The 23,410-nt window shown below is 42.0% G+C and overlaps 1 protein-coding gene across 1 annotated transcript in view; it reads right to left on the reverse strand.

Moving 5' to 3' along the window:
* Positions 1–23,410, reverse strand: part of SUCLG2 (succinate-CoA ligase GDP-forming subunit beta) — a 220,251-nt gene that overhangs the window by 84,307 nt on the left and 112,534 nt on the right. The window contains 3 exon segments of the mRNA XM_050957476.1: positions 10,997–11,093; positions 14,794–14,883; positions 15,885–16,037. Coding sequence (XP_050813433.1) covers positions 10,997–11,093; positions 14,794–14,883; positions 15,885–16,037 — 340 coding nt within the window.

The following is a 23,410-nucleotide window of genomic DNA, read 5'->3' on the forward strand; positions in this document are numbered from 1 at the left end:
TCTCTGTTTTGGATGTTTACTAGAAATTAATGACTGGCTAAAGCAATTGATGTTTTGCGGCAACTAACTGCCTGGAAACCATTAAAGCTAGTATTATAATATTAAATGGATAGCAATGTTTGTCTGTATCTATTGTGTTTTCAGCTGTGTCTTGCCACTTTTGTGTGCACACACACACACACACACACACACAGAGCAAACAAAAGAGAATGTCATATAGGAAAGTATTAGTCTTACTTCCTGATGGAATAGTTTTGTTTTAATTCTTTTGAATAAAAGAATTTGCTGCCCTTGATTCACCATCAATACTGGAATAAATTGCAATAGCTCAAGACCAGTCTCAGTTACTGCAGTTTTGGAGAACTACTTACTAGGGTACATATGTGATAAATATCCCATGGAAGATTCTAGATCTTACCCTATAATAAATACAAAATTATGCAAGTATGTCATATGGGAATCTGCTAGAATAAGAAATATGTGAAGTTAATAACATGCTTTCCAATGTACTAGTAATGCATTAATTTTTGTTTACAATGAATTAGGGCCTATATCAACATCAGAACCATACAACCAATTTCCCTTTTCAAATGCTATCTGGCTTATTTAATGAAACGATCCAGAGCTAGAATAAAATGCAGTTCTGGGGGCCTTTGGTTTTCCATTCTAAATTTACCTTAGACATAAACATTTTCAATGTCACATTAACGGAATCTTATTTCTGTGGAACATTCATCTTTAACAAAAGGCCATGCTATGTACAAAGTAGCAAGAAAAAAAACACACCCATTAATATTTATCAAACAATTTTCACCATCAAAAGCACATTGTTACACGCATGATAGATTATACAAATGAATTTTCCTTCTGAACAAATATCAAAGAAAGCTTCAATACTTATATTCATGGCGAGTTTTTGTTGTTTTTCTTAGTAATAAAAGATTTGGGGAGTTGCTAATTCAACAGCTTATACCAAGAACAATAAATAAATAAATATATAATAATAAAATAAATAAATATTGACAGTTATAGGCCTTTGACCCAAAAGTGTTAACAAAGGAATGTGTTACAAAATGAGACAAAAGGAAACACACAGGACAATGCATTTCATAACAGAAATGCAGACATAAGTGAAAAATAAAAGCAGCAAAAAATAAGCCCAGCTGAATTGTTACTTTGATAAGAACAAACTCTCTTCATGTGCTGGATAAATTTTCAGGATAAATAATTGCAATAAGCTATTCAAATGTGCCTAGACACAGAAGGGTATGTTGTTGGATTTTTGTTGTTTTTTGTTAAGTTTTTAAAGGATGAAATGCTGCGGGCATCTTCTGCTGTGAACAAAGCAGAAAACGGGCAGAGGCAGGAGTGGCGCCAGGGTTTCTGACGCCCTAGGCGGATGGCCCTAGGCTCCGATGGACCTACCGCAGTCATGTCGGCGGAGGGTCCGCTGCTGGAAAGGCTCCGGTGGAGCTGCCGCAGTGATGCCGGCAGGCGGTCCGCTGGTCTAAAGGCTCCGGTGGACCTGCTGCAGGCATGACTGCGGTAGGTCCGCCGGAGCCTTTAGACCAGCGCACCGTCTGCCGAAATGACTGTGGCAGCTCCGCGAGAGCCTTTCCACCAGCGGACCCTCCGCCAGCATGACTGCGGTAGGTCCACCGGACCCGCGTGCCGCCCCCCCCGGCAAAATAGCGCCTCCCAAAAATTCTGGCGTCCTAGGCCATTGCCTAGGTCGCCTAAATGGTAGCGCCGGCCCTGGGCAGAGGGAGAATTCCCTGCATCTCTGCCATTCAAGCAGTTCCTGCAGGCACTCTGCTCCTGCTCTCCTCCAACACTCACCAGGTATAGGAGTGGAAAAAGTGGTGTGGTCACTGCGACAGTGACATTCCGAGGATGCCCTGCTTGGCAACCTTCTGCACCCTCAGTCATTCCTGAAAAGCTCGGAGGCTGTCCCAGCTACATCAGCTCACCTCTTCCCAACTGACGTGAACCTCATCAGTAGAAGGTACTGATCTGGCTCCCTGCATCAATCTCCCAGCTACAGAGCACTATCTGTTCAAGAGCAGCAATACCTGCACTTACTCATTACTCAGCTTCCCAATGCTCCTCCTCCCTATTGGAGAACCTACATGTGTCATAAACAGAGTGTTAAGAGTTAATGTCTCTTATACCTGTAAAGGGTTACAAGCAGGAAACTGGACACCTGACCAGAAGACCAATCAGAAGACAAGATACTTTTAAATTCGGGTGGAGGGAAGTTTGGGTGTGAGTTCTTTGTTCTTCTCTCGGAGGGTCTGAGAGAGACCAGACATTACTACAGGCTCTCTAAGTTTCTTTTCATATAGTAAGTAAAACAGGCGGTTTAGGCTTTTTAATTGTTTTACACTATTTGCATTTGTGGATCTGGCTGGTTAACTTTTATATGTGTAGTTGCTGGGAATATTTTGCTTTGTATTGATACTGGTGGGAAAGTCTCTTTCTGGTGTCTGTAAGCTATAAGACCCTGTAATATTTACATCTTGAAGTTACAGAGATAATTCTTTACTTTTCCTTTCTTTTATTAAAAGATTTCTTTTTAGAGAACCTGATTGATTTTTTTCTTGTTTCCCTTGTTTTATCCCAGGGGATTGGTATAACTCACCAGGACTGGTGGGGGAGGAGGGAGAGATAGAATCTCTCTCTGTTTTCCTTGAATCTGTTTGCCTCTTTGTGAGAGGGAAGGGAGATGCTTCTCTGTATAGTGATTTAAGAGGCTGGATCAGTGTCTCTCAGAATAGCCCAGGGAGGGAAATTCTGGGAGGGGGAGAGGTGGGGAAATGGCTTATTTCTCTTTGTTTTAAGAACCCAAGGGATTTGGGTTCTTGGGGTCCCCAGGGAAGGTTTTGGGGGGACCAGAGGGTATCAGGCCCTGGAAAATTCCTGATTGGTGGTAGCAAATCTAAGCTGGTAATTAAGCTTAGGGAAACTCATGCTAGTATCTCATTTTCTGAACTCTAAGTTTCAGATCTGAGAAAGAATGCTATGACAACATGCTACCTTCACTCTTTGCCCTAGCTTCAGGTCAGATGCATCCCCCGAGCATCAGACACTGGCCTCTCTGCTCCCACATGCCCATCAGATTCAGGCGCAGCCTTAGCCTTTTATGCTGGAGTTCTCAACAAAGCGATTTCTCAACAATTCTCTAGCAGCAGAAGGTCCGCACAGCCGAAAGACGATCCATGCAGCAAATTCTCCCTGTGCAGCAATAAGGGTGACCAGATGTCCGAATTTTATAGGGATAGTCCTGATTTTTGGGTCTCTCTCTTATATAGGCTCCTATTAACCCAGCCCCGCCCCCATCCTGATTTTTCACATTTGCTGTCTGGTCACCCTAGCAGCAATCCACAGCTTTGGGCTTATTTCGCATGCAAATCCTGAACCAGAGAATTCGGCCCTTAACGTCTTCTAACTTAAGTGAAAAGTTTCTAGAAAAAAATCTTTAGTATGCAAATAGCATATTATTTGGTAATTGAGTCCAGCCTGTTACCAGACCAGGATTGTTCCCCAGTATATATTTACTTGTTTGAAGATCTCATGCCTCTTTAAAGGTCTGATATGCTAAGCCCTGTTCATCACAATCCTACTGTAACAAAGCTGCCACTTCCTGAGCAGTCTCTCCTGGCTGAAGTTCCCTTTGCAGCATCCTCCCTCTGTTCTCCCTCCTCAGGGCCCCTTACAGCCTCTCTCATAAGTCTTACACCCTCTGCCTGGGGCAGGTCTAACGCCCACAGACAATTTCAAACAGTCCATCATTGCCATCCCAAGATTCCTACTGGCTCTTCCACCATCCACACGGAGCTCTTCACAGGGTCACTTCTCATCGCTGCCTCTCCCTAGAGTCTGCCTTTTCGCTCTCTTGCCAGTGTCTGCCCATTTGAGGGAGAAAGCAGTTGATATACTGCCCTCATCCAGAGGAATCCTCCGAATTGCTGTAAGAGAGGAGAACCCTGCCCCACGCTACACTACAAGGCTCCTGATCCGGGCCCTTAAAAGAACAACCTCCTGGGGCTTTCCCCCCATCCAACCCAAAATTTCCTGGGACTGCAGCCTCTCTTCTGTTATACCAGGCCATTTCCTGGGCCTTTGATCATTCCAACTCCCTGGAATGGGGTCTTCTGGCCTCCCTCTACTCTTAAAGAGCCAATATACCCCATTATACTTATCAAGAGAATTTGGACTCCACCTTTTGAAGTGATCCAAACAAGATAACCATTATCAGTGTACATTTCAATACCTTGCTCTTACTCAAATTATTTGACTACGCATCCCCATTTTAATGAATGGAAAAAATAGAGTCTCAGATTTTTAAGGCCAGAAGGAACCATCAGATCATCTAGTCTGACCTTCTGTATATCACAGACCACCAGCACCACCCAGCACTCACACACTAAACAAAAACCCTGTTCACCTTACTCCAATTCGTTCTAGTGAAGTCAATAGGATTTTTCACATAAATGAGGCAACCAAAATTTGGTCTAGTGGGGTTCCTGAGGGTAAAATTCCCCTTTATGTTTAAAACTTGGCTTCTGGCGGGAATACATTGGACAACAGTCTTGGCTTTGTACCACGGGAAAAAAAAGTTTCACAAACTGGGTGAAAACTTAATAAAGCTATGATTGATTGACAGGAATTTTACTTAAATGTATTAAACTGAGTAAGATTTATAAAATAAAGGGCATTAATCCATTTCTAGTCATTAGTGCATCTTAGATGAACTAGAAACCAAGCTTCCAATACTGTACTAAAATTCTCAAATTGTATTTTCCACTCTGAAATACTGTTGTTCATTTTCCAAATGCAAAATCTATACAAAATACTTTAGGGTTTTCGAAAACAACAGAAAATAAAAACAAAAACAACCCCACCAATAGCCACCAAAAACATGCTCTTGTATCAAGGCAGCATTTATAAATTTTGGTAATTAATCATTTTTTCCTAATTCAGTTTTATTTGACTACTGCTCATTATACTCAAAACACACACATACACTTGATCATGATTATAATTCAATCTCTGAATTACTGTCACATAGAACTGTAAGCAAATTATTTCTACTGATGTTTGTTTTAAAAATGTCACTTTGTGATACTGCATGTTAATGTCCAAAAAGCTGAACAAAAAACAACTTAGCTGCAACAACACTTATCAAGTGGAGTTTTTGTTTGCTTAAGTTTCTAGTAGTCACTAATAACAACAGAATTTCAATGTAAAGCACAGGAAAAGTCTATTGTCTACTACTCTGCCAATTCTGCTGTGTTTGACTTAATGCCTAAAAGATTGTTGGCCAGTTGGACAAAAAATTGTTACAGTCTCTACTCACAACCAAGTTCTTGAATTTCTGAGCAAAGGGAGCCAAACTATATTAAAACTATTCTATTTAGTTTTTAATGAAAAGAAGTTTCTGTACAAAGTAACTGTAGACAATTAAAAAGCTTGTATTAAGCACCACTCCTCCCAAAGGAGCTGATGAAGATGCTGTCTGACACAGTGACTATCTTTTCCTATTGGAATGGAAGATTTCAACAGCCATGGTGACAATGCCTGCTGCTGTAATAACCCAAAATCTCCCCTCCACATTTTCTACCTTCAGTTTCTAATCTCTGGACCTATGGACAATCAGTCATATCCTGAATGCGATTTTACAGCTCTACATAGACAAGAAACATCCCTGCACTGACAACCACTTCCTAAATGCACAAATCAAATCCCTCCCAGTTGCTAGACAAGTAAACACAAACCAGAACAGTCTGCCCACAAAGCTTAAATTCCAAAATATCCTCACAGATAAAGCTACCCCACTAGCAAGCCAACCTGATTGCCTTCTATGATGAGATAACTGGCTCTTTGGATATGCGGAAAATAGTGGATGTGATATATCTTGACTTTAGCAAAGCTTTTGATACCGCCTCCCACAGTATTCTTGCCAGCAAGTTAAAGAAGTATGGATCAGATGAATGGACTATAAGGTGGACAGAAAGCTGGCTAGATTGTCGGGCTCAATGGATAGTGATCAACAGCTCGATGTCTAGTTGGCAGCCGGTATCAAATGGAGTGCCCCAGGGGTCGGTCCTGGGGCCGGTTTTGTTCAACAGCTTTATTAATGATCAGGATGATGGAATTAATTGCACCCTCAGCAAGTTCACAGATGACTCTAAGCTGGGGGGAGAGGTAGAGGGTAGGGAGAGGGTCCAGAGTGACCTAGATAAATTGGAGGATTGGGCCAAAAGAAATCTGATGAGGTTCAACAAGGAAGAATCCTATGCACTGCTACAGGCTGGAGACCAATTGGCTAAGCAGAAGTTCTGCAGAAAAGGACCTGGGGATTACAGTGGCCAAGAAGCTGGATATGAGTCAGCAGTGTGCCCTTGTTGCCAAGAAAGCCAATGGCATATCGGGCTGTATTAGTAGGAGCACTGCAAGCTGATGGAGGGAAGTGATTATTCCCCTTTGTTAGGCACTGGTGAGGCCACACCTGGAGTATTGCATCCAGTTTTGGTCCCCCCACTACAGAAGGGATGTGGACAAACTGGAGAGTCCAGTGGAGGGCAACGAAGATGATTAGGAGGCTGGGGCACATGACTCACGAGGAGAGTCTGGAGGAACTGGAGTTATTTAGCCTGCAGAAGAGAAGAGTGAGGCGGGATTTGATAGCAGCCTTCAACTACCTGCAGGGAGGTTCCAAAGAGGATGGAGCTAGGCTGTTCTCATTGGTGGCAGATGACAGAACAAGAAACAATGATCTCAAGTTGCAGTGGGGGAGGTCTAGGTTGGATATTAGGAAACACTATTTCACTAGGAGGGTGGTGAAGCACGGGAATGGGTTACCCAGAGAGGTGGTGGAATCTCCATCCTTAGAGGTTTTTAAGGCCTGGCTTGACAACGCCCTGTCTGGGATGATTTAGCTGGTGTTGGTCCTGCTTTGAGCAGGGGATTGGACTAGATGACCTCCTGAGGTCTCTTCCAGCCCTGATATTCTATGATTCTATGACACTCATTAACCACATCCACTGACACACTGTCACTCAAGTATCCACTCTTGTCCTATCAAACCCAGAATTCCACATCTATCTCCACTAAACTGCAGCAGAGGAAGTGGGAGGGAAGAAAACATGAGCGTTGACGGAAGAAAACAAGTGCACATTATAAAGAGGTTCTGTCACAGGAATGTGTGTGTGTCTCTATGGTTAGATCATGGAAGACAAAGAAATTCCATCTCTCCTCCATCACAGGCTCTGCTAAATCTTCACCTGTTCAACTACTCTGGGCCAGCACTTCTCATATTTAATAGAATAATTCCCAAGCATGACATAGTATCAGCTAGCCCTGAAGCCATGTCCCCATTGACTTTCCAAATACTGACCACTATCTAACCACCTCCCATTTTGGAGCAAGCTAATTAGAAAACTCTCCATGTGCCATCTCCATCTTCACATAAACATAGCCAGTTTCTTGGATCCTTCCCTGTTAGGCTTCTGGCCAGGACAGCAAATAGAGATGGGGCTGATGTTAGTGAAGGATGATCTTTTGCTGTTTATGAAACATATTTATGGGCTATGCATCTACAATCCTATTGCCTGACTTCTCCACAGCATCTGGTATGCCCAACTATGGAACCCTGCCGGCTTGACTCAAAGAAATTGAAGGGGTTAGGGGATCATGCAAAAATAGCTTCAAAGATCCTTCTCAGGCCAAACCTAGAGAAAGGCACACAGGAGATACTATCTCCTCCACCTTCAAAGCCCGAGCTGTGGATCCCATAGGGATCCATCCACTCTCTCATCCACTCCACAGTCAATTTGTGGAACTCCTTACCTGAGGAGGTTGTGAAGGCTAGGTCTATAACAGCGTGTAAAAGAGAACTGGATAAATTCATGGAGGTTAAGTCCATTAATGGCTATTAGCCAGGATGGGTAAGGAATGGTGTCCCTAGCTTCTGTTTGTTAGAGGGTGAGGATGGATGGCAGGAGAGAGATCACTTGATCATTATCTGTTAGGTTCACTCCCTCTGGGGCACCTGGCATTGGCCACTGTCGGTAGACAGGATACAGGGCTAGATGAACCATTGGTCTGACCCAGCATGGCAGTTCTTATGTTATGTTCTTATGTTGTTCATCTCAGTGAAGCCACTAGAGCAGACTGTGAAACGTTACAGACCAAAAATGCCAGCAATAAGCCAATGACATCTAGCCCCCTATTACCTTCACAGCTGACACTGACAGCATCATCTTTCAGCCAACCAGTGACATGGCTGGTATCAGCAACTGGACGAAGAGTATCTCAAAAGACTTAGGTGGTACTGATGGGGAGATGGAGGAACTGCCCCTTACGTAACATTACCTTCCACCGAAGGCATCTGGTAATTAAGTCTGTTCACATCCTCAGCATCCACATGAATACTTACTCATTCTCGATACCTAAATAAATACAACCACACACACAAAAATGCCATTTTTGAGATTCCAATAATCCCAAATGTGTCAGCTTTAGACACTGCTATCCAGCACTTCTCACTTCACAGAAAAAAAAATGTAACCCATCTGTTCATCAGACGGAGCTTTCTCAGCAAGAGGCCCATAAGTCTGGAATTAAATCTCAGAAGAGATCAGGATGAATATGAACCTCATGATCTTCAGAGTAAAATGCACAAGGCCATCTCTTTGGTCTAGCCTTCCCACAGTACCACAATAAATAAATACAAAATACATATGTAATCCCTAATAAATGGAGAGAATAGCCAGAGAAGAAACATATCCTTACAGTTACATGTCATAATTTTGGTAGGTTCTCCGATGCTAGGGTGATGGGTGCTGTTTGAGAACCTAATAGTCAGAATTAACAGACCTTCCAGATATTATGAGTATTAACTGACATATTCCAACAAGTTCTTTTGACTATTCTCTCACGATGGTTGCAGGACTTTCTGATAGCCTCTTTGACAGGCCCTGGCAAACAGACTTGCAAGAGCTGCTAGGTCATACTACAGGCTCTTTAAAAATGGATATCCTGTTGGAAGGAGTGAGAGGATTAATGCAGTGGAGGCCCATAGGAAGTAGCAAAGTGAGTATTGGTTACTTACAGGAGGGGGCACATCAGGTTTAAAACAAACATAAGGAAGTACTTCTTGACACAATGCACAGTCAACCTGTGGAACTCATTGCCAGGGGGTGATGTGAAGGCCAAAAGTAGAACTGGGTTCAAAAAAGAATTAGATAAGTTCATGGAGGATAGGTCCATCAGTGGCTATTAGCCAAGATGGTCACAGATGCAACCCCACATTCTAGGTGTCCCTTAATCTCTGATTGCCAGAAACTGGGACCGGACTACAGAGATTGGATCACTTCATGAACTGCCTAGTTCTGTTCATTCCCTCTGAAACATCTGGCACTGGCCGCTCTCAGAGACAGAATACTGGGCTAGATGGACCACTGGTCTGACCCACCATGCCTATTCTTATGTTCATGTGTAGATAAACCCAAAAGTGATCGGGGCCTGATAATGGGAATGTGTTCTAAGCACCTGTGTGTACATGCATTTAGCATTATTTTAATAGCAGCTTATAATATAAGACTGTAGGTTTCATTTAAATCTAAATAAGTATATGGTGAACAATTGGCCAGCCACTAGTTGCTATAATACTATCACAAAGAGTGGCATGGAAGTCATATTCTACTTTGATAATACATTGTATTTATTGTAATACATAGCATTAGCCAGCCCAACAATCCCTACTTCCTTGTCTTTGAAAAATTCCATCATGGTTGTATAACACAATGGCTGATTGCCAAATGTGGACGCTGCCTATTGAAACGAATGAGAAGTCTGCTGTTCTTACACTCCACTGAAACACAGATTCAGCTTTGAGTGATGCCATCCTTTGCACTTCATACCATCTCCTTGCACCAGCAGTCTACTTGCCCAAACCCAAACCACAACCTTTTCCCTTGATGCCATACCCTCCTCAGCTTCCTCTCCACCAGTCCGTTACGCCACTCCTGAAATAAATCCTCTTCTCACTGCTCTTCCATGGAACACATCTCCCAAGAATCAATGCCTTTCTTTACAGCTCTTCCTGTCAGGTTAGATGCTGTTGCTCCATTCAATTCTGTCCTGAAGGTTTACTTGAATATCTTAAGACTTCTGCAGTTTGTCCCATTATTAATGACTTGATGTAAAAGATTAGGGCGATATTTTTGTTCTCCACCACTTCCCTTAAATTCAAACAGTCTTCTACTGCACCAAACCTAACTTACTATTATTTTTTCAAGACTATAATTTTTCAATGCATTTACAACATTGTAAAGAGACAGGGGCAAACCCAGAGGAAACATAAATGGTGTATTGTACATGTCAGTAAATTGCTGTGAAGACAAGCTGGTGTAATTAATATACCAAGAGAGCAGAAAGGCAGGGTTATATCAGAAAAAGCAACCAACAGAAGACAAGATAAAGCAGCTTCCCATCTTTATCTTGCAGAGTCTTATTATTATACCTACTTCCATAGGGGAAGCAAATCCTTCACCTTCCCAAAAGACACAGTCAGGTGTGAACTCCATTAGTCCAATAGGTCTTCCTCTCTCCTGTGCTCTGATATCTTTCATGTTCATGAACCTATAACTGCAACTTACCTGTACATTTAAGATGAACCTAAAATAATGAGTTTTTTCCTCTCTAGCCCACTAATTACAATAGCATGAGCAAAAATACTTTGCATAAAAAGTAAGAAAAAAGTTGCTGTTTGTCACCAAGCAACATGCAGACGCTAATACTTTCAGTATTTAGATGACAAAGAAGCTATTGCCAAGTTAAAATCTATCATGGGAACATTTATGAATATTGCTTAAATTAAATTACACACTGAAATTAATGCAAAGCTGCTATTGCTTTCCATGCAATTTAATGTATAGTTTGCATAAAGAAAGAATGATAATATATTCATTTGTTTTCTTTCATTTCTTACCTTGTCCTTCTGGAGTTTCACCAAAGGGATTCACTTCAACCTGAGTAGCATCAATTTTCAGGAAAAGGTTGTACAGCTTCTTAATTTGATCTGCTGCCTAAATTTGATCAAATGATTTGTAAGTAGCACGCACAAAAAGGCAACAGTAAACCTTTACATCTATTTTTAGTATCTCAAATTACATGAAATCTCAAGTCCAGTAGAAGATTACAGCTGCTCTCAGTTACAGAATTACAGGAGTTTTTAATTCAAATGGAGTTTTACCTTATCAAAAATATTAAGAATAAAGCCTAAGAGTTTTGATAAACATTTTGTAAATGCTATCTTCATAGTATACAAACTGGGGATTTTCAGTAAAATGAACAGCATCATTAATATAAACAAGCTTAATTTAAGCACAATCAAAGAAGTTTTTGAGTTCATAATGAATATATTTTCTCCCGTATGCTGATATTCCAGTTAAATAATTATGTTAATGAGTCTAAATTCAGAAACTGAGAAGCAATGTGGATTTGATGAGTGCAGATTAATTGCTGAATCTGTTTAGAAAAAATATAAATCTCCCTCCTACATAAAAATGCAATTTTTCCCTGCAGAAACAACAACTGAAAGATTGGGTTTGTTTATTTAAAAGTCGGTCTCTCCTGCTCCCCCTGCTGTTCTTTGCCCCCTCCTCTCTCTCTGTGGGTGGGTGGGGCTAATCATGATGTAACATTAAGTCCCCAACCACTGTTTTCCTCTGCCGTTCCCCTATTAAACAGGTCAGCTAAGTAAACCAACCTTTCCACCTGCAACGAATTTGCATATTGCAACTCTACTGGTTGCAATGAGGTAGCAGAAAGTTTGGGACCCCAAAAACCACACACTCCAAAGCTTTTTTTCTTGGTCAGAGGTTCAGTTAATCAAAAAACTCAAACCAAAACATTTGGGATCTTTCGGAAAGCAAGGAAGGGAACCAAATTAAAAACCAAACTTGCTTTTATGTTGCTTCTGCCTTTATGAAAAACTCTACTACTACTGTTGGACAGTTATCTCAAAATACTACAGTCGCATAACATTGAAGGAATGGTTGTGCTTTACATCTATAGTGTACCAGTACCAACTTCCACGTTTCTAAACTTATTTGTTATTAAATATGTGCCAAATAATCTCTAAATGTAATTTTTTCATTTAATATGGAGATATACCTATCTCATAGAACAGGAAGGGACCTGAAAGGTCATTGAGTCCAGTCCCCTGCCTTCACAGCAGGACCAAGTACCATCAGATTTTTGCCCCAGATCCCTAAATGGCCCCTCAAGGACTGAATTCACAACGCTGGGTTTAGCAGGCCAATGCTCAAACCATTGAGCTACCCCTCCCCTGCAAATTCTTGTTCTGTGGGCCATTCCCAAGCAGTTTGTTACCTGTGTTTAATATTTGAGCTATTCTCTGTCTCAGTTTTAATTGGACACAGAAATATGTAACCTGTTTCCTAACTGGATGATGGCATAATTATTAGAATGAGATTTCTGGTGTGAATACTCATCTTTGAATTAAACATTCACTTCTCACAAATATGTGCATAAAATCAGTTTCTACAATCGTTTCTGCCAATAAACTTGCTCAGTCAAAAATCTGCAGAAAATGAATTCAGAAGGTTCATGAACACAGCCAATGCAAATTCCATTCTGAGACATTTGCCAAGCTCTAATTGTGTGTGTTCTGTATGCACATATATTTGCACTTTCTTCGGGACTACACCAAATGGGACAAACCCTGCTCTCAGTTCTATGGGCGACTCTGCCAAGGAATTGCGCCCCTGTGACTGAGACATTAATAGTAGAAGACATTAAATCCATATAAATAAAAAAAATACAATTTGCAAGCAAACTAATATACGATTACAACAATTAAAATAGAAGATAATGTAACATTAACTACACCTCTACCTCGATACATCGCTGTCCTTGGGAGCCAAAAAATCTTACTGAGTTATAGGTGAAAACACGTTATATCGAACTTGCTTTGATCCACCAGAGCACGCAGCCCCGCCCCCCGCCCCCGGAGCACTGCTTTACTGCGTTATATCCAAATTCGTGTTATATCAGGTCGCGTTATATCGGGGTAGAAGTGTACTAGAAATTCATTATTGCATCCAAATTTAGCCATGCTCTTGTTTTTAAGGTATCAGTGAGCAAGTCTATAAAATTGGGATGACAGTCTCACGCCCACTCTGAGCCCTTTATAACAAGGAAAAAGGGCAGGAACAGTATAAGGGGGCTCTAAAAGCCTGGTATCAGGGCAGGAGTCCCCAGCACAGGCACTGAGTGTAGACAACAGCTCTACGGCTACTTCCTCCAAGCTTTGGTGTAGAGGGCATGCCAGGGCAGGCAGAGCATCCTGGGGATGAGGCTGCTACCTGCAGAGCTAAGGAGAGTCCGGGCAGCACTGTGGGCCATAAGGCAGCTGTAAGTTATACGGCAGCCCAGAATCAAGAGGGCACAAAGGTGCTTAAAGCCACCATAGCTCCCTGCCCCCTAGGCTACAAGTTCTGTGCTGAGACCCTAAGGGTATGGTCTACACAACAATTAAATACGTGTGGCTGGTCTGGGTCAGCTGACTCAGACTTGCAGGGCTCAGGCTGTGGGCTGTAAACTTGCAGGGTAGATGTTCAGGCTGGGACAGGAGCCTGGGCTCCGAGACTCACTCCCATCACTGGGTTTCACAGTCCGGGCTCCAGCCCAAACCCAAAACATTTACGCTGCTATTTTTAGCCTCGGGCTCTGAGACTGGGTGCAGTTGGTCTTTCTGAGCTGTAGACGGACCTTTAGAGGAGCAACACAGAATCATACCCTAGAAGTAGTTGCTATTCAGATGCACCTTTTTATTTACTGATCTATTTATTCCATTTACATACTTTAGTAAATCCCATTGAAGAGGTTATGGCACATGGAAAGAAACGTACACAACAGTTCAGTTTAACAGTCCCAGTATTGTTGTCAACAATTAAGTACCAGAACTTTGCAAGGGTTGAAAGGTTTGAGATAATCATTCGTTCTCACTGAAGATACTGCTAAATCTTCAAATGTGTGTTAATCAATTTAATGATTATGCATTTGTTAATTGCACAGTTGGGATGGAAAATAATTAGAAGTGCTGTATTAAAAATGCAAAGATTCTACAGAAAAGGCATTTTGTATTATGGGGGAAAGTATGAAGAAAGAGCTTATGATTGCTGTCTTTTACACCCATTAATATTAACCCAAATACAGTTGTTTCCTATCTACAAAGTGATTCACTCCAGCACTGTATCTTGTGATATTATGTACTCTATAGAATTCTTGGCATAAAACAGAGATAAGCGCTGATGCATTGCAAATTCTACCCTCAGAATCCTCTCAGCAAACTGGCAGCCTTTGTTTGATTGTGTCTCAGACTTTAAAAAAGTAAAACATTCTTCTGCTATACAAAACACCTATTTGTTGATTCTTGTCATATTGCATTTGAGATATTAAGGACCTGATCCAGCAAAGAGATCCATGTAGGCAATACATTACACCCACTGAAATCAATGGAACTCACAAGATCAAGGACTGAATCTATTTAATTTCAGGAACAATAAATTTTTTGTTAGCATCCATATCTACATCTAAAATAGGCAACACCTGTTATGAGAGAGGTTCAATTTATTAAGATACAAATGTTTTCAGCATTACCCTAAAAGGCATAAAGCCTCTCAGAACCAATCACTTAGCAGAACTGGCACCTCCACTCCCTTTGTCTGAAGACAACTGAACCCTTCCCTGTCAAGTTACCTGCTGTTGCAAAGGTCCTTTGAATCCTAAATTTTCTGCCATCTGCAATGCTTGGTTGTCCTTTACACCTTCAAAAATATCTATTTCCTCCTGTTACAATAAAGTACATAAAAATAATTAAGGTATTCAATCTAAGTAGAGATTTATAACTTGAAAAGAAAAATGCTTAGTATATATTTGCAAATTAGTAATTAAAGTATGGCAGTTTGCCAAAGTTCTCGGAGATTCAGGCTATAGCAGCTGCCTATAGGGTATGTTATAATTATCACACCATCTATAAAACAGTCCTTCCAAAAAACTATATAATTCTTCAGGGTGGCATGCTGACAAGACAATCTGACACGAGTTTTCATTTTTAATTACTGTACAGATGGCGTTGATGAATATTTAGGCTGTTAATTTTGATGACATCTTCTGGAAAATCTCCAAGACAGTGGTATTGCTGCCCAGTAATATTACTAAGTTTATATAATTTCAAAAATGTGCATTAAATATTTTTGCTTTTTCCCCTCACATAATTATACATGTCTGTATCAATTATTTTCCCAAATGAATAGCTTATCTACTCATTATCAAGCCACAGAAACATTATAAATACTAGAATGCATTACTCATCATTCAGCGGTGAGTACGTCAACAGTGACAACACAGTGGTATCTGAGGTGCAAGACTTAAATCTATACTAAGAGGAGGAAATAATTGATAACGTCCGCCTTTGAAATTAAGCGTAGGGTTTTTTTAATTGGCAATCATGGTATTGACCCTAAGCCTGTCTGAACTAGCCTAACCATGCTTGCCAATTAGTTAAAGTGAAACATGAAAGAGACTAAGACATATTTAGGAAAATGCTTCATATACAGGTGACGTTTAACATATGAAATTTAGTGCAATTGCCTCACTAAGACTTTGCCTAGATTAGGAAAAGAGGTCTAGGTTTAACACAAGGAGGTGCTGAACCTTCTTCATCTCCCAGGAAGAGGTCCCTATTTCGTTACATGAAATTTTTATTTATTGGAACATCTTTCTGCAGAGGAAATTTTTTTCATTTGGAAATCTGATTACAATTTGAATCTGAAATGTTATTTTGATACCTTAAAGATAAGTTCCGGACTAGAAGCCGCCACTTCTTCTATGTCAACACCCCCCTGTGGACTGCCAACCATAACAGGTCCATTGCAAGCTCTGTCCATCAAAATTGCAAAGTAGGTTTCCCTCGAAATATCCAATGCTTCTGCAACCATCACCTAAAAATTAACATGGGGGAAAAGAAACAATCTTTTTAACTGGTATATCTTGGCTGGTGAGATTTAACCATAATATTTTTCATTTGTTGTGGCATCTGGGAGTACTAAATGTCATAAAATCCAAAGAGCAATTATGAATCAGAAGAAATGGATAAAATTTTACACCATTGTGAACTGCTAGCAGAGAATATAGTGGCTCATATTTCAACACAGTCTTAAAGCAGCTGCAGTTTTATGTTACAGGCACCAGATACTTCATTAGCCTTTTTCTTCTTGAATCTCTCAATTCCTATATCCAATAGCCATTTACATTAGAATATATAATAATAATTGTAAACAAGGGTCCCAATCATCCCTTCTAAACAAAAACCCCAAAGCAGAGGATGACAACTGCTAGGGAGAATCTCAGCATTTCCTCTCCATTCTTTCATGATTCTAGCACTTAAGCAGGGGATGGGCGAGTACGTATAGTGTGCTAACCTTGTGGAGCTTAGGGATCCTGAGAGAAATAAGACAGCAGCCCTGCAGATTTCAGAGCAGCAGAACAAGCCTTAGTTGCTCTGTGCTGCCCACTGGAAGTACTGCTTCCCAAGAAGATGGTCTGCTATTGATGGCCCAGGCGACATCTCCAAGGAGGACAGAAGGTCCAAGAGGAGGAGATAAGGTTGTTTGCTATGGCATTAACTCCAGCACAGATTTACACCTAGCAACCCACCATGTCCCAAGGAGAGGACAGCTCTCAAGATCTCTCTTCTTCTACTATAAAGGATCCCAAAGACACATGAAACAAAACTGTAAAGTATGTCTCCATATCATGGAGCTGCAACTCCTCCCCTTGTACACCCCTCACAACAGATCCCTATGCTTTTGCTCCCCTTCACCAGCATAAATGGGGGAACACACTCATGTCTATCTATGATCTACAGTTTAGTTTCCAAGGAAGTACAGACTTTACATTACACCTGTGTGCACTGACCAGCAGTAGGACCTAAAACAAAACACTGCTACTGTAAATTAATTATAACTATTGATCTCATGAATGAAAAAAAATGCCAGAGACATGGTAAGTGTCCATTTTAACTATGCTCACTTTTCCATCTGGATTGTTGGTGATCAGACCTACTACCTGGGGAGGGGGATAGCTCAGTGGTTTGAGCATTGGCCTGCTAAATCTAGGGTTGTGAGTTCAATCCTTGAGGGGGCCATTTGGGGATTGGTCCTGCTTTGAGCAGGGAGTTGGACTAGATGATCTCCTGAGGTTCCTTCCAACCCCAATAATCTATGATTCTAATAGCAATGACCGATGTAAGGCAACACTAACCAAAAGGAAGTTGTTATGGATGGACTTCCTGTCAGCCATTTAAAAGACTACACACACTTGCCATGTTACTCCCCAAAATAACTCATTTTGGCACAAGGATATCAAATTACTTTAAATATTCATTTTAAATAACTTCACTGTATTACTATTAGTAGGTGCTGTTAGTTATCATGACAGGTGCCAGACTGACAAGCCCAGGACCGGAACTCTCGCTCTGTAAAAGCAGACCAAGCATGGTAGCAATGTATGCTTCTCTACCTCAACCCTGAAGTCCAGGGAACATCCCTGGGGCAGAGTGATTCGCTCTCCAGTTCCATTCACTCTCTAGATTCTCTACTGACAAAACCACCAAGGGTGGCAATGAGCCACACCAGATTGGTGGTGACGACTCTTAACATGGACACGCTTTCAACTGAAACTATAGAAAGCAGCAACTCAGTTCACTAAGTGGGCTAAGAAACAAGTATCAGATGAGAACGACTTACTGATGTGGTTTCAGAGTAGCAGCTGTGTTAGTCTGTATCCACAAAAAGAACAGGAGTACTTGTGGCACTATAGAGACTATCACATTTATTTGAGCATAAGTTTTCGTGGGCTACAGCCAACTTTACCAGATGCATGCAGTAGAAAATACAGTTGGAAGATATATATATACACAGAGAACATGGAACAATGGGTGTTACCATACACACACTAACAAGAATGATCAGTTAAGATGAGCTATTACCAGCTGGAGAGAAAAAAAACTTTTTGTTGTGGTAATCAAAATGGTCCATTTGCAAAAGTTGACAAGAAGGTGTGAAGAACATTGGGGGAGGGGGGAATAAACATGGTGAAATAGTTTTACTTTGTGTAATGACACATCCACTCCCAGTCTTTATGCAAGCCTAATTTAATGGTGTCCATTTTGCAAATTAATTCCAATTCAGCAGTCTCTTGTTGGAGTCTGTTTTTGAAGTTTTTTTTGTTGTAATATTGCAACTTTTAGGTCTGTTATCGAGTGACCAGGGAGACTGAAGTGTTCTCCGACTGGTTTTTGAATGTTATACTTCTTGGTGTCTGATTTGTGTCCATTTAACATATAACATTCAAAAACCAGGCGGGTCATTACACAAAGTAAAACTATTTCCCCATGTTAATTTCTCCCCTGCACACACATTGTTCCTCACACCTTCTTATCTCTACGGTGCCACAAGTACTCTTGTTCTTTTTACTGATCTGGGCTGCTTATAAATCAATGGTTTTAAATAGTCATCTTAGATTAAGGCTTTGTGTATACCATTATTCATGAAGTATTATTTAATGAATGAAATACACAGTCAGATTTACTGCTGGTGTAACTTTGCTGAAATCAAATCATAGCCACATTTGTTTAAACATAAGGCTCCTGGTGTCTAACGGTAGGGTGTATTCTATTGAATAATGCTTCCTTGGATTTCAAGGTTCCATGACTATAAATGAGAAAAACTTTTACCAATTTATTTGATATTCTACTAAATGAGTATATGAGGAAGAATGCACTTATCGTATGCCAGGCCACACTTCTTAAGAGAAAAGGAAAAAATGAGAAACAAGAAATTAAATAAAGTTCTTCTCTATCAACTGGGCTGAAGGGAGGGAAGATGCTATTTGTTTATGGACCTTTGACTGAAGACATTTTCATCCTTACAATAATTTTGCTTCCTTTTCCCTCTCCCTTGCTTTCTTCACAGAACATCTGGAGAGCTAAAGGAATAGTTCAAACAAGCAACTCTTCAAAAGCAGACTAAAGAAAACTAGAGTTAAAGGAAGCCAGTAACAAATAATATAGAAAACTACTTTATTTTGTAAAGGTTTTTTAATTCAAGGCTGCTATAGAGGGAAATGAAAAGCCAGTATCCCGAACGTAGGTCATCTACCTGTCACTATTGTTAATGTAACAAGCATGGATATGGAAAATGGGCATGGTTTGTTACAGTTAGAACTTTAACCTGCACCAGTATATTTGAAATGGTTGAGTCAGTTGCTCTATTGATAGGTCAAGCAAAACCACCCGTCAAAAGGCACCTGCAATTTTGGCATCAGAAACTCTTATCTGTGTTCTTCAGACAAAGTTCGCATAGCACAAAGGAAAGGAGAAAAATGTTAATGGCAGTGTCACTAAAATACTGCTAAGTGATATGTTTAAGAGCTAAGGGTGGGATTTTCAAAGGGCACTCAGGGAGTTAGGAGTCCAGATCCCATTGAATTTAAATTAGAGTTTAGTGTCCAATTCCCTTTGGATCCGAGCCTCAGTCAATGGTGGTTAGAAGATCATACAAAAACATGGATTCTTTAAATCAAAACAATCAAAAACCCTAACCTAAATATGTTAACCTCTATAACTTCAGAAATAAAAAACACAGTAATCTACCTTATGTAACTGTTGTTCTTTAATATGCTGCTCATGTCCATTCCATTCTAGGTGTGTGCACACCCACGCGCAGAGTTGTTGGAGACTTTTGCCTTAGAGGTATCTGTAGGGTCAGCTGTAGCGCCCTTTGGAGTGCTGCACATTCATGCATTGGTATATTAGGCGCCACTGGCCCTAGACCATCTCAGTTCCTTCTTGTTGGAAACTCCGACAGAGGGGCAGAAGGGCGGGCAATGGAATGGACGTGAGCAACACATCTCGAAGAACAATAGTTATGAAAGGTAGGTAACCATTTTTTCTTCGAGCGCTTGCTCATGTCGATTCCATTCTAGGTGACTCACAAGCAGTATTCCTGTAGATGGGCTACGAGTTCATGGTTGTGCAGCTTGCAACACTGCTCTACTAAAGCCAGCATCGTCCTGGACTTACTGGGTAAGCGTGTAGTGAGACGTGAACGTGTGAACAGATGACCGAGAACTGCATCTCAAAACCACTGCTAAAGTGACCACCCTCGCAGCCGAATCAGCTACATCCCAAGACCATTTGGAGGGCGCACCATGTTGCTGTAGTATCTGCCTCAACAAGAATTCGGGGCTATCTTCTCCACCTCTAGGCCTAAGTTTGTGGCCACCCTTCGGAGCAGGGCTTGGTGCTCCTTAAAATTGTCCAGTGGGCTAGCGTGAGAGGGCCCTGCAACAGCCTCAACTGGAGAGGATGAGGACAACTGGACCACCAGGGGAGGGCCCAGGGCTTCATCCTTCATGTGGAAAGGGGTTTTGGGGTGTGGGCACGTATTCCTTCACCCCAGCGTCCGATTGTGCTCTGCACACCAATCCTGGTGCCACTCATGCTGTCACTTTTTTGAAGCAGCTCCCAAAGATTGAGGTGAAGGAGGCATCAGCATAACCAACACACCCCAGTAGGGCCATTGCACTGGCCACTGGCCCTGCTGTCAGGGCAGCATTGTGGAAGTGGATGTAGCCTCAGGTGCCCAATCACACCAGTGCTATCTCCGTGAGGGGCTGAACTCCCTTTCTGTGCTGAAGGAATCCCCTTCTGGTGACCATGGTGGGGCTGAATCTGGTGGCTAACCATCACTGTGGATGAACAGTGCCTTAAATAAGCAGATCAGTGCTGGGAGCAGTGCACTGGGAAATGTTCCCACAGTTTCGGTGCCAATGATCTAGGTCAGGGAGACAGTTGGTGGGAGGGTGACCAGTGCCAGCCATACGGTGACCGGCGTCTCAAACTGGGTGAACCTCGTCAAGAGGGCCAAAACAAGGGGCATGGTGACGGCAATCTGAAGTGATGAACCAGCAACAAGGATTGATGTGGAGATCTAGGGCATGGCAACGGAGAGTGCTGCCTTGGCTCCAGGGACCAGCGGCATTCACTCACCTTCTAGGAGGATACTATGACTGGCTGCCCTCATTGAGAGTCTTTGCTGGGGCCATTGCAACGTGCAGTGCCGACTGCGCTAGGTGAGTCCTTTGCTCTCTGAGCACCGGAAGGGCCTGGGAAAGCGGTGGCTCCACCAAGAGCCTGGGACCCCTACTGCTCCCTGGAGTCAGTGGTAGATCCTTTGCGGGGCTAGAAGGCCTCAGGGGGAGACACTCTTATTTGGTTCCAGGGTGGGCAGGCAGCCTGAACATGGCCCTTTACCTGATGCCTCTTGGTCTTTCTTGTTTGGTGCTGGGTCACGCTTCTTAGATTTCTTCTTGGGCATCAGCAAAGGGGAGCAGTGCCAGGTAGAACCTGATGTTGAGGGATGTATACTACACACAAAGGCTGAAGTACTGGGAGCTGAGTCCATCTGGGACGGCCCCAAGGCTGGCAGAGAGCGGCCTCCATGAGGAGGGCCCTCAAATGGATGTCACGCTCCTTCTGTGTTCTGGGACAAAAGCTCTTACAGATGCCACACTTTTCTTTGACATGTGATTCCCTTAAGCACTTCAGGCAGCTGCTATGGGGGTCGCTAACAGGCATGGGCCTGTTACGGTAAGCACAGGACTTAAAACCTGGAGACTGGTGCATGTCTCACCTTGGGCAAAGTCCCCGCCAGGACCCTAACATACAACTACAGTACTTAACTACTTCACTAGCTAATTACTATCAACAAAACTATTTACAAAGCACTAAATCAGAAAGCAAAGGAGAACCTGCTAACCACTTGCTAGGCAAGGGAAAGAGACGCTCCAACAAACCACCAGGGGTGGTTAGAAGGAACTGAGAGGGTGTAGGGCTGGCGGCGCCTAATATACCGACGCATGAGTGTGGCACTCCAGAGGGTGTCACAGCCAACCCTATGGATACCGCTAAGGCAAAAATCTCCAACAACTGTGCACGTGGGCGCGCACACACCTAGAACGGAATCGACATGAGCAAGCACTTGAAGAAGAACCTTGAGTTGTTCAAGATGATAACTGACAGGCATCCACGGTACAGAATTATCTTTTATTCAGGTAAAAATTCTAATTTCCTCCATAGATCAGTGTAGAATACCTAGCAGTTTCTTGCAGGTAGAATAGGGTTAGAGCAAAGGGAAGAAGTATGTAAGGGGAGAAAAAGATACCTTATCTTTAAAAGTCCCATCTTGGTAAGAAACAAGTGTCAGTCATGTAATCCTTGGTATAAAAATGCAAACAGAAGTCTGCAGTGTCAGAGACTGCCCATTTCTTATTAATGAGGGGCATATGCCAATGGTTAATAGGGAATCCCTTCATTAGTTCTTCCTTCCTTTTTTAACAATAAAAAGATGGAAAAAGTGAGGTAATGGAAGAAGGGAGCAGGAAGAATGGACAAGTGTTTTTTACTCCTTCTCATTACACAAGAACTAGGGGTCACCAAATAAAATTAATAAGCAGCAGGTTTAAAAAACCAAAAGTAAGTATTTCTTCATACAACACACAGCCAACATGTGAAACTCTCTGCCAGAGGATGTTATGAAGGCCAAGACTATAACAGGGTTCAAAAAAGAACTAGATAAGTTCACAGAGGATAGCTCTGTCAATGGCTATTAGCCAGGATGGGCAGGGATGGTGTCCCTAACCTCTGTTTGCCAGAAGCTGGGAATGGGCGACAGGGGATGGATCACTTCATGATTATCTGTTCTGTTCATTCGCTCTGGGGCACCTGGCATTGGCCAATCTCAGGAGACAAGATACTGGGATAAATGGCCGTTCTTACATTACGAGATGCCTAAGTCCAAATACCTTAGTAATATTCCTGAATTGATGAGGAAGCTCTCCCAGCAAAATCACTGATAAATCAGGCTCCTCATCCAGTTCCACCTAAGGCTTGGAAGACTGTCATCACTCATTGACCAGCCACATCAAAGGGGCTTTGACACATCAGTGGATGAAAGGGAAGAGTGGACTAGTGGCCACTGTCTCTAATGGTCAGCAACTCTTTCACTCCTCCCTAAGGAAATTGTCATCAGAGTCTATCTGCTTTGAAGTGAATGACTTAGCCTTCATGGTAGAGTTCATTGCTACGTTTGGACTCTCACTGTGTAACATTTCCCACCCACCTTCAGTGAAAAAGGGGCAGTAGTTTGTATCTGCAATGTCATCTAAGTCAGGTGGGGCAAGAGACAGAGAATTTGGAAGATAAGGTGAGACAAGAAGTGCCAGTCCTCCACATGTAATTCAACTTGGGCTT

This window comes from Gopherus flavomarginatus, chromosome 6 (assembly GCF_025201925.1).
Source record: "Gopherus flavomarginatus isolate rGopFla2 chromosome 6, rGopFla2.mat.asm, whole genome shotgun sequence".
Classification (NCBI taxonomy): Eukaryota; Metazoa; Chordata; order Testudines; family Testudinidae; genus Gopherus; species Gopherus flavomarginatus.